At 31.7% G+C, this 12,372-nt stretch overlaps 1 protein-coding gene across 2 annotated transcripts; it reads left to right on the top strand.

The window, feature by feature from the left end:
• Window positions 1-3,379: 3,379 nt before the first annotated feature.
• On the top strand, window positions 3,380-12,372 carry LOC137808115 (uncharacterized). Of its 2 annotated transcripts, XM_068609068.2 has the most exons (11): window positions 3,387-3,880; window positions 5,407-5,533; window positions 6,326-6,409; window positions 8,276-10,004; window positions 10,132-10,267; window positions 10,394-10,491; window positions 10,589-10,824; window positions 11,027-11,113; window positions 11,417-11,516; window positions 11,687-11,873; window positions 11,956-12,372. In XM_068609068.2, the coding sequence occupies exons 4-11, from the start codon at window positions 8,310-8,312 to the stop codon at window positions 12,057-12,059; spliced, it is 2,643 nt and encodes an 880-aa protein (XP_068465169.1). In that variant the 5' UTR covers window positions 3,387-3,880; window positions 5,407-5,533; window positions 6,326-6,409; window positions 8,276-8,309; the 3' UTR covers window positions 12,060-12,372. The 2 variants fall into 2 exon arrangements, with proteins under 2 accessions (XP_068465171.1, XP_068465169.1); XM_068609070.2 differs by lacking the exon at window positions 5,407-5,533 and having other exon boundaries at window positions 3,380-3,880.

The raw sequence follows: 12,372 nt of genomic DNA on the forward strand, positions 1-12,372 counted from the left end.
CTTTATTATTTATTATTTAATTTTAAAGTTAATTGAATTATTAATTATAACTTGACTTGATTAATACATGACATTGGTTAGGCGAGGCTTGAATAAGACCTATCTTTTTAGGTAATTTAGTGATCTTGCTTTTTTTAAAGATATTTAAACTTTATCTGAGTTTTTTTTAAAAGATTTCAATTTTTTAATTTAAACTTATTCAGGCATTAAAAAAAATCAATTTCATGAAATAATTAAACATGTTTTCACTTGTATTATGTTGTGCATTTATGAGTAGTAAAAATAGTTTTATTAGATAAGATATATCATAATGGAATATATATAATTATATTTTAAATTATTTAAATATTAAGAATCATTATGAAAAAATTTAAATATAGTTTTTTTTAAATCAAAACTTTGTGTCATAGTAATTATGGTAATTATAATAAATATTAAATATATTTAACTCATTTACGATTAATCATCAATAGCACATACCAGCATTGATTTCTTTTAATTGTAACATTTTGATTTCTTTATTATATTATTTAATACGTTAATTATAATATGAAACAGTCTAACAATTACTCATATCTATACTTATATATTTATACTTCTATATCTATAATTTTTCATTTTAACTGTTCTAAATTTTGTTTCTATCTTATCCTTATTTTATATCTTATTTTATTAATTTATTTTAAAATTTTATTTTATTTGTTGTCATTTAACTAATAGAAAATGAAGAGATTGTTAAGTTACTTTTCTATTTTAAAGTGATATTTTTTCTATTAAATAAAAAAATAAGATATTCTCTAAATTTTTTTACTATTTTATCATTATTTTATATTTTATTTTGGCTATTTGGACATTTTATAATTTCAGAAGTTAATAAAGCATTTTTTTAATTTTAAAATTTTTTTTTATTTGTTGTCATTTTATTGACCGGAGAATGGAAAAATTGATACGTTACTTTTTTTGTATTAAAGTGATATCATTTTCTATTAAATAAAAAATTCAAGATATTCACTAAATTCTTTTCTTATTTTATTTAATTAATTTATTTTAATTATTTGAACATTTTATAATTTCAAAAGTTATAAAGCAATTTTTAATTTTAAAATTTTATTTATTTGTTTTCATTTAACTGAGAGGAGAGTTGAGAGATTAATACGTTAATTTTCTATTGTTTTAAATGTCATTTAAATTTAGTTTCTGAAATATATTTTCACTTTTTCAGTTTTTATGTTTATCAATTTGATTTTTTTTTTTTTGGGTTTTATCATTGTTCTTCTCTCATCAAAACATTTCATTTGAATTAATAACTATTCAAATACATCCAATAATTCATTTAATTTCAAACTCACACATTCTACAACATCTATTATATCTACACTTCACATTTCAATCTCAAACAAATCTCAATCTACTTAAAAAACAAGAAACCGTGCAAGAAAATTTTGAGACTCATGATCACGTCACCCCCACATCCAGATCTTCTATTTTGTCTAGGGTTCTATTGACAATTTAAACTAGCTTCCCTTACCTGAACTTGAGCTGGTAGCTTAACTTGCACCACAAAGTCTGACAAAAAAAAATCTAACTATACGGTCAGGACCCTGAGCTAACAAACACTGCTTCAAAAGATAAAAACATCACATGCAAGCTTAAACTAAAGACAAACATAACTGGATCAAAACTAACTCAAAGAAAAATGAGCCAAGAAGGAAATTACTCTATCTGATATTTTGATCGAGCAATCTTGTAGAGTTCACTGTCAGGAATCCAATGACAGACTTCGATAATTGAAGAGGTCAGAATCTCATAGAGAAAGGAGAGGAAAGAAAAAAAAGGAAAAAAATGAACTTACTCTATCAAGTTAGAGATTTTGATGGAGTCTTGTAGTCTTCGCTGTCAGGAGTATAATGACGTACTCTGATCGTCAAACTGGTGAACGAGGAGGTCAGAATCTTAAAGAGAAGGCAAATGAGGAAAATAAAATGAAATTTTTAAAGAAATGATGATTATTTTAAAATGAAACTTGAATAACTGAATTTCTATTTATATGTTATTTTAAATTTAATAATAAAATATTTAGGTTTCATTTTAATTATACCACTTTACTAAAAAAAACTATTTTTCTCGATCTTTACAAAATATATTATAATCAATTTCATCATAAAATAGTATAAATGTATATATATAATGTATTTTTAAATTAATAATATATTTAAAATTATATTTTGATTAAATTGTTTAAAAAAATATATAAGTTATAATTTTAAGAGTATGTCATTAATATTTTTTAAATACAAAAATAAGTTGAAGTTTAATTTATATTTCTTTATTTTTTAAAATTTAATAATATTAAAATTTAAAATTTAATTGATGGGAATCAAATAATGTCAATATCTATTTATAAAAAAATTTATGTGTAATGTTTATGTCACTTATCATTTATGTATTATAATGTTTATGCATAAAATTAAAATGATTAAATTTCAGAAATTAAAAAAATAAAGGAATATAAATTACTATTTATTTATAAAATACTAATGATATGTTTTTAAATTATAAATAAATAAATAAATAAAATATAATTATAAATATTAATAATTAAATATTTGTATTTTTTAATAAATTATTAAAACTTACGAAAGAACACATAAAACTATGTTTAGAATTTGATTTGGCCTTTTTTGAGAACCTAATTTTGACCTGCTGAAAAAAAAAACCAGGTTGGGATGTGTAAATATTTGAGGGCTTCTTCTTCCTGCACCCCTACATTTTTCTTCCTGCACCCCCACAATTTTCTAAATCCCGAAATTAGCCTTAATATTTTATTTGAAAAAGAACACCGTGGTTACTGGAAATAGGAATCTGGGAGTGTGCTACGGATTCAGCAATCTGGAACTAAATATTTTTTTTTTCCGGATGAGGGGGTGTTCCGGAAGCAATTTTTGCATAAATTATTGATTTCCGGATTGCTGAATCCGGAAGTCTAATTCTATTACGGATTCATGGATCTGGAATGTTTTTTTCTTAAATTACGGATTTTTGAATCCGGAATGCATATTTCTGTTACGGATTGGTGGATCCAGAATGTTTTTTTTGAATGATGCATATTTTGATTACAGATTGGTGGATCCGAAATTTTACCGAAAGTGTCAATCCAAAATTTTTCCGGATTCAATAATCCATAATGCAAAAAAATAAATATAGTTCAAGTGCATTTTAGGGTTTTTAAAGAATAATAGGGATAATTTGATCTTTGCATAACATTGTGGGGGTGCAGGAAGAAACTGCCATATTTGAGTACTTTACTTCTTTGATCATTTTTACAAAATTGTTTTATCATGGAATTTTTTTTTAAAAATTAAACTTATTCTCTAGACTCAATTTCCAAGGGACTAACTTTGAAAATTGAAATGCCCTGCTTGAAGGTGAAGGAGAACTTTGCCCAACATCTCTTCTTCATGTACTTGTCTTCTTCACAAACAAACCCTTTTCCTTTTGAATCAAATTCTTCGAAAAGTGAGTTTCTATTTTGGTTGTGGGTTTCCAATCAACATATCAACTTGAGAACCCTACTTTGAAATTTTCCAAACTTCATGCTATTTGTAGAAGAAAAAAATGGAATTGAGAAACTTTGATGCAGTAATGTTCTTCCCCAAGACCACGGAAACTGAAGCCATCAATCCTTTTTTCTGCAATTTATCGTCAGGCAAGCTGGGAATGCAAAACCAGTTGAAGATGAGGAAGAACACAATTAGTTGGTATGAATTGGGAAAAATGGTAGCTAGGATTGGAAGCTTCAAAGGAATATTGCATTTGAATACATCAAGATGTTTCCTACATTACATCCAACAACCTAGGCGGCGAGCCAAACAACAACGTGGTAAGTTTGTTCAATTTTCATTTTTTTTACCTTCTGAAATTTAAAATAAAATAAAATTGAGGAATGAAATTGGTGCCACCTGACTTAAGGGGAGTCTGCTTTATGGTGTGAGTTTTGTTGATATTCTCGGTTCTGTTTTTCATCAGACAATGTTAATAATATGTTGGGAGTTTTGTTGAACTTCTTTGTTCTGTCTTTCATCAAACAAAGGTATTAGGAAATATTCTGCTTTTGACTAGAATGAGAGCATGAACATAATATATAAGGGATAACTCTCATCTCACAAGTTTTAGGGTTAAACACAATTTCTGAAAAGAGCCACTTATCATATTAGCCATCTAAAAAGCTAGCAGTGCTGGCTGTGAGGAGGTACATGGGGAAAATTCAACCCCTAGAAGAGATAGAGCTTGAATTGTATATAAGTGGATATAACTTTGACCTCAAACAAATTTTGTATGATTGAAATAGTCCTAAACTCAAATTCTATGATTAATAATGTTAGGACAATTTTCTTTCATTTCGGAACGATCTTTTGGAGAATCTATAAAGCAACACAACATCTCCATACGAGATGTACTAATGCAAGAATTAAATGTGGTTTGTTCAAATTCTTTTCTTGGACTCACAGTTGAAAGTTCTATGGAGTAAATTAGTCCTAGGACATAATTTAAAGTATTAATATCTAATTATTTATGGTTGACTTGAAGCGATATATAGTTTTTTTAGTCATTTGATCATTTCACAATTCTCTCTTCTATCTATCCCTTTCACTCTTTCCACAATGAAAACAACATGGATTCCTATTTTCCTAATGCAATCAATCTATTGTCTTACCTGTCAATTATTACTAAACCAATTTTCAATGATATAATCAAAACAAGTAGTAGTTTCATAGATTGTTTGAAAGGTTGATCTTGGAGGCTACATAGATTATTGAACTACTAGGCAATGTTTTTGTAGTTCTTTTACTTTCAATCTCTAGCTACTTTGAGCTCCTAGATATGCTAGAAGATATGACTAAACTTATATGAAGAGGATGTGGCTTAAAGGAATTCCTCTATTTCCTACATCAATAAATAATTTTTTTGCCACATTCTAAAAAGTTTAACAGATGTTCCCTTTTTCTAATCAAATCTTAATTTGTGTTAGTAGGAATTACATCTAAGTTAGAGTATGTACCAAAAAAGGGTGTCTAAGAAAGTAGTTCCTCTATTTCCTATCCTTTATATCAAATAATAACTTTTAAGAGATAAAAATGCATCAAAGATTAAAAGAAGGGCCACATTTAATCAAATTGCAAGTGATGTTACTTTGGTTGGATTTTATCCAATGAAATGGTAAAACTTAGCATAAGTTTTAGAATACTTAACTGCAAGTTTCCATTGTGCATCAAGTTGTAAGGGCGTTTTACAATTTTTAGAAGCCAATCTAACTTTGTAAGGAAAAGCTATGCAACAAAACAAAATATTCTTTGTACATGGCATAATTGGTTATAAAAAGTTACTTAATTTTCTTCTCTAATCCAGGGCAATGAAAATACATCTTATAGCATATCTGCAAGCGGCAGCTTAGTTAGCGATTGTTTAGACAATAAATGTGTGAAACGCATTTGACAAGTGTCAAGTCAGCAAAGGCGAGGACCACATCATCCCGGTTGGCATTTTGACATTATTAAGTTTTTTTGTCATTTTGACATTATTAAGTTTTTTTAGCTGCTTTAAAATACTATTTTCTTTTGTTGTATTTCTTAAGAAGTAGACTTTAAACCTAACTCAATCTCTAGCAGGTGGTATGATAGGCCCAACAAACTCTCGCCAGGATAGACTTTAAATGATTTTGATACCATGTTAAGAAGTGAACTTTAAGCCTAACTCAACTTCATAAAACCAGCTTATAAGGTGAGGTTTGCACCCACTTATAAGAATTAAATATCCTAATCTCTAGTCGATGTGGGATCTCCAACAACATTTTTACCTGTCAATTTAATTGCAGTTATTCTAGAGAAATTCAATTTAACCATTGAGTGGAAGCCCTCTTCAACATAAAGATACTGTAGGTTTATCCTTGCCTGGTACAATTATCTTCGATTTCGCATTTTAGTCACTGGCTTTCAGACAATTTGGCATTGCTGTCTAGGTTTCAGACCAATTTCGCATAGCTGTCTCTGGCTTTCAGACCAATTTTGCATTGTGATCACAGGTTTTCAGATCAATTTCACATTGAAGTCATTGACTTACTGCGCAGTTTGAATTATTCAGTGTCTCTAATTCTTGCTTCCATTATGATTTCCGATTTTCCTAATGTAGTGTCCTTCGGTATCAATTCTCCTATTTTTGTTAGAAAATGTAGCTTGAATTCTTTTATCGACTTCAGATATTCACTGTATTTTTGTTATTTCAAGTTGTGCGAATATTTCATAGATTTATATACCGTTTTCTACTGCAGTGATCACCTGCGGCGCGTACTTAGTGAATCTATAAAAATTATCGCATCAATAATTTAGGGCTGATTTCCATACCAAAATTGAAGGTATGTTTTCTCCTTTATGGCAATTTATCCTCTTATAAATTTATGCAATCGTTGAGATTTGTGGAATATAATTACCACTTTGCATGTTTGGCAAAATGTTTAGATCTCCTTGATTGAGGTGTGGTGAATGACAACTTATGCATTCTTGTTTTATCTGATTGATGTTCAAATGGTGAATGACGAGTTATGCATGCTTGTTTTGTCTGATTGATGTTCCAATGTTAATATCTGTTTTGGTATAGATTTTACCATCTAACCTATTTTGTGAAGTCTAGATCCTCAAAATATGCAAAAAAATGGTTTTTGGATGTCTTTTTTGTACCAATAATATGTCCTGAAATGTAAATAGTATCCATTAATTTTCTTTAAAAGATTAATTTGCCTGATACATCTCCATTACTCCATGGATACCACTCCAATAATCTATGTCTACGACTCATAACACAGTTCTGTAACTACTATTGTTTTTTAATTGTTCTATGCAAACCTAATAGTGTCACTGATTGATAACAAATAACACTTCCAAACGATGAGGTAGGACTTATCCTTCTTAGATTCTATCTACCAATCAACAAATTGTTTATTTTTACTTTATAGATCCAAAACTTCTTTTTGACATCACTAATGTTTTTTATGACATCTGAACCTGAGTGGGGATATTGTATATTTTTTATGACATGTTCATAGTTAAAAAAGTATATTTTGATATGAGCAGGGGAAATATATGGAAGAATGCTTACTTGTTTTGACCAAGTTTTTTTGTGAATTGCAATCTTCATCTATTGACTATTGATATATTTAATTAATGAGCAATCAATAATGTGAAGGCCTCTTTAAAAGTATTATGCTCTTATGTTAGATATATTTAAATTTTTTATCGAAATATTTGTTGTATCGATTTTTTAGAAAAAAATCTTAATATCCCCATATCCATTTTGCAAACATACTGTAACTTCCTAGAACCTTTTTGATTTTCAGATTTTCAAGCTTCTATTAATTAAAGTGGACCTATCATGTGTGTTGGGTATTGGATTTTCTTCTCTCGTTAGCATTTTGTCCCCTATTGAGTTTTTTTACTTCTTCAGTTCATAAACCTTTTACTCTTTGATGTAAATTTTTAAAATCACTGGAAGAAAGAACAAATGGTCATTGGTTGCTGTTAATTATTATAGTGAGCTGAGATGGAAGTTTCGGTACAACAAATATGGATATCTTTTGATTGTTGATTTTCTCACTCCTGATAAATCCACCAGTAAGGTATGTTGATGATAGTGGATATCCCATGAGACTAGAAAAAATTAACTAGATTGGAAATGCATGAAACAACTTGATCTGCTTACAATTTTTGTTCAATATGCCATTGTCACTAATCCTGGTCCTAAACTTGGTATGAAGAAGCAGATTATGTGTTCAAGCTGCAATGTATCAATGACAATACGGAGAGAATAATATTTGTTGTTTACCCCATGATTATGATGAATGAACATTTTGGTCCTTCTGTCAATGTTCAATTTTCACTGTTTCTGTGCAGATTCCACTTAACATTCTTTGTAAAGTTTTTACTTTTTATAGATGAGTATACTACAAATAATTACATATTTCATCATATATAATTTTATGATGTAAATTTTCTGTTTTATTAGCGTAGAAATGAAACATATTTCAGTTATACTGGCTTGTTAGAATGAAGTCCCTTTTTAAGTTTTGTATGTCTGTTACATATATTTTTGCGCCTTAAGTTGATATTATGGAACCATAACTATCATTGAATAGAACCAACAACCGAATACCTTCCCCAAATAATAATGCAAAATGTGTCGGCTCAAGTGATCTTAAAACTGACTTATACAACTATGATAATTCTAGGGTCTTCTTTACAAGCTCAACAACAAGAAGAAACATGTCATCATGCTCTCCAATAGAGTTAGAGACTAAAATGTCACAATCAAGTATGGATTTGATTGCAATAGGTGGACAGGATGGTGGAAATACAATATCATACTCTCAAAGAGCAATGGAAGTTGAAACAGTGGACGTTGCTGTGAATTTGAATGCAAGTCATGGACAGGGTGGTGGACAAGGTGAAATCACAACATTAGGCAATCCAAGTGCAATGGAAACTAAAATGACTGTCTCAAATGAGGAATTCACTGCTGGAAACACAACATTAAGCACTCCAAGAGCAATGGACACTGTGAATGTTGAGTCAAGTGAAGGCTTGAGTGCAAGACATGGACAGGGTTGTGGACAAGATGAAACCATAAGATTTGGCACTCCAAGAGAAATGGAGACCCAAATGATAGTCTCAAGTGAGGATTTGACTGTTGGAAAGACCTCACTAAGCACTCCAAGAGCAATAGAGATGGTAAGGGTTGAGTCAAGTGGGGATATGATTGCTGGAAAGGCAACATCATGCACCACTCCAAGAGCAATGGAGATGGAATTGGTGGATGCAGGTGGAGATTCAATTGCAGAACAAAAGCAGGATCACGGACAAGGCAACAAGACAAAACTCAGCATTTCAAGGGAAATAGAGACAGAAACAGTGGTCTTTAGGGCTGATTTGATGGCAACGCCTAAACAAATCTTTGGAAAAGGTGGAACATCAGGCACTCCAAGAGCAGTGAAGAATAAAATGGCAGAGACAAGCATGGAGCCAATTGCTAGATTCCAAAGGCTTTGTGGACGAGGTGTAAGAGAAAAAGGTCCATCATCACCTGAAGGAAAAGCAACAAACAAGAAAAGAGATTCACCTTTTCCTGAAAGAGCAAGGTCAGCTAAACGAGGTGCAAGAAGAGGCATGCAGGGTACATGGAACCATCCTACTCAGAAGAGGGCAAGAATAAGAGAAGAAAACAAGGAAATTTGTGATCCCAGACCAAGCTCAATGATGGAAGAAGGTTGGCCATCACCTGAAAGACAAGCAGCAAACAACAAAAGAGGTTCACCTTTGCTTGAAAGAGTTAGGTCATGTAAACGAGGCACAAAAAGGGGCATGCAGGGTACATCAAGCCAACCTAGTCAGAAGAGGGTAAGACTAGTAGAACAAAACAAAGAAGTTAGTAATCCTGGACCAAGCTCAATAATGGAAAATGGTCCATCATCACTTGAAAGACAAGCAGCAAACAAGAAAAGAGGTTCACCTTCATCTGAAAGAGTAAGGTCATGTAAGAAAAGCACTTGTTTTTTATGGTTGATAGACTCTAGGATTATTAAGAAAGATGAACGAGTAAGCTATAAGAGTGCCACAATGAAAAAGGCATTAGCAGGAAGGATTACTAGGGGTGGAATTCTCTGCAGCTGTTGCCAGGAGGAGATATCAATGTGGACCTTTGAAAAGCATGCTGGAAGTGATCTTAGACAGCCCTATAAACATATTTACATTCACAGAAAACATAAATCCCTCCGAAAATGCCTGATTGAAGCTTGGCAACATGCCCGGGAACAAAAGCGTCGGCGCATGTTTTTGTATGTGCCGAAAGAAACTGATGCAGACCAAAATGATGATATTTGTTCAGTCTGTGGTGATGGGGGAGACTTAATCTGTTGTGACAAGTGTCCTTCCACATATCATCTATCTTGCCTGAATATAGAGGTAATCAAATTATTTTTACTTTCCTTTCTGAAAAGGATCTGTTCATATTACATAGAAACAATCCTTCAGGTGTAGATATATTTGATGCTCTACATAAAATTGTGAATACTTTCCTTTTAAACTGCAGACGGTACCCCAAAATGATTGGTTTTGTCCATACTGTGTATGCAAACACTGTGGGCTGGTTGTGAACCTGGTTGTTGATAAAAAAGAATACTATGAGAAAAAAGAAGGCTTCGAGTGCTCCCAATGTGACAAGAAGTGTAAAATTTCTTGAGATCCATTTAGCTTTGTTTACTTTTATTTCATTTTCGGTTGAGAGTGGGTTGCTTTCCGATTGAGCATTTAGTTTGTTAAAACCCCCTCAATGCATGTTTTCACATTTGTAGATCATTGGGAGTGCTTTGAAAAATCTGAAAAAGAATCCTCAAGACAAACTCCAGACTTTAACCCTTCAAGATCATATTGTGGGCAAGGTTGCCAACGGGTACATATTCTTTCTTTTTGATTTGTGCATGAAAAATCAAATTCCGGAGGTTTGTGTTTTCCATCGCATTTAGAATTTTCATTATGTTTTGTTAAAGATACATGAGAAAATGGGAGTATATCTCGGAATCCGAAATGATTATTCGGCAAAATACTCTTGGAGGGTTATCCGCGTAATGGAGACATACAAGAAGAATTCTGCAGATATGAATCTATTCTTAGAAAACAATTCAAGGGTTGCTGTTTCTTGGATGTTAATGAATGAAGCTTTTAAGACAATAACTGACAGGAAAACGGGCATCAATGTGGTTCGAAGTATAGTTTACAGCTGCAAGTAAGCTCATAGATTGAATTATTCCTTATTGTTGTAGGAATTAGTTTTCTCCATCTTAAGGCATGCAACTCGTTACTTTTCGTGTTCTTGTTATTTTGTTCATTCAGCACTTTCTAATTGCTTCTAATATTACTACTTTTTGTATAAGTAGTCAGGCATTAACAATTCAACCTTTTGATCCACTGTTGCAATTACTATTCAGGTCAAACTTAAACAGGATTGATTTTAACCGTTTTTATATGTTTGTTCTGGAGGAAGATGATGCGATCATTGCTGCAGCTTCTATAAGGTATTTTTTTTATGTCCATTAGTGATCTTTTTTTTTCGACTTTTTTCAGTTATTGGGTTTGGGAATGCTCTTTGCGTTTGACATAAAAAAACTCTTGTCGTTTTGCGAAAGTGTGTGGGAGAGCCATTATTTATCCTTGCATGGTTGTTTCGAATTCAAGCCCATAATCAACCAGTCAGTCACAGGCACAACTTTAGTGTCGTACCAGGGTTCACCCTGTGCCTTCGCCATGTATTTATAACTTTTTGTGTTCACAAAGATTGACATTCATATTTTTATTGAATTTTTACTTCACGACTATAGATTTCACGGGACAAGGATTGCAGAAATGCCATTTATTGTAACAGAAAGGGCATACAGGGGCCAAGGAGTTTGCCAGGAATTAATGAGGGTGATTGAATCGGTAAGTGATTACCAATATCATTAAATTTCTTGTTATATATCCATTCAATCATGTGGTAGAGATTAGACTAAGATCTTTAAACAACTCATTTCCTATAATTGTTATTCATAGAAACATTATATATGCCTAGACAATTTATAATGGTATATGGTCGTCACTTCCCATTCCAGTTCCTATGCAATGTTAAAGTCGAGAATTTGATAATTCCATCTGCTGTGGAGACTTGTGATATGTGGAAGCGCAAGTACAACTTTACTGAGGTGAGTGAAGAGCTGAAGAAAGAAATATCCTCCTATAATATTGTGATGTTCCCTTGTGCTGTAAGACTGTACAAGGACTTGTCAGCAAGCATAGCAGGTGAATCTCTCTCTCTCTCTCTCTTCCTTATTCTCCTTCTCTCCTGTGTTCCTAAATATTCACTTATATTCCCATTTTGCAGACATTAAGAATGATCTGGAACCACAAACAGAGCATGCAGAGGTTACTACTAGACTTGAACATGGATCCTCACCAGGAAGATTAGAAGAAGTAAAAGAGTTGTAGGATCGTGGATGGCAAATTGTAGGTTCATACTCTGGCTGATTGAAAGAAACTTAAGGTCTTTAAATCTTGGAAAGTCCCTTCCAATATATTATTGGTGTGTATCGAGTGCTACCTGATATTCATTATTGAACCGGGATGTATTGATCCGGGAGTTCTCTATTTTTTTCTTTGGTTGGTAAATTAGACTTTTGTACTAATAAGGTAGATTTGTTTTATCCAAACATTATTTATCAAAGCAAGCAATGTATGTGACTCTAATACTATAGTATCGGTTTAGTAAAATCAGTGATAGTTGGCATTGAAGTTCGTTGAA

This window comes from Phaseolus vulgaris, chromosome 3 (genome assembly GCF_051622355.1).
Source record: "Phaseolus vulgaris cultivar YP4 chromosome 3, ASM5162235v1, whole genome shotgun sequence".
Lineage (NCBI taxonomy): Eukaryota > Viridiplantae > Streptophyta > Magnoliopsida > Fabales > Fabaceae > Phaseolus > Phaseolus vulgaris.

Excerpts from the sequence above, each read along its gene's own strand:
- LOC137808115 (XM_068609070.2), top strand. The coding sequence starts at position 8,310 with ATGTCATCATGCTCTCCAATAGAGTTAGAGACTAAAATGTCACAATCA. Across the intron at positions 10,825-11,026 it reads AGTATAGTTTACAGCTGCAA|GTCAAACTTAAACAGGATTG; the intron begins GTAAGCTCATAG and ends ATTACTATTCAG. Across the intron at positions 11,114-11,416 it reads ATTGCTGCAGCTTCTATAAG|ATTTCACGGGACAAGGATTG; the intron begins GTATTTTTTTTA and ends TCACGACTATAG.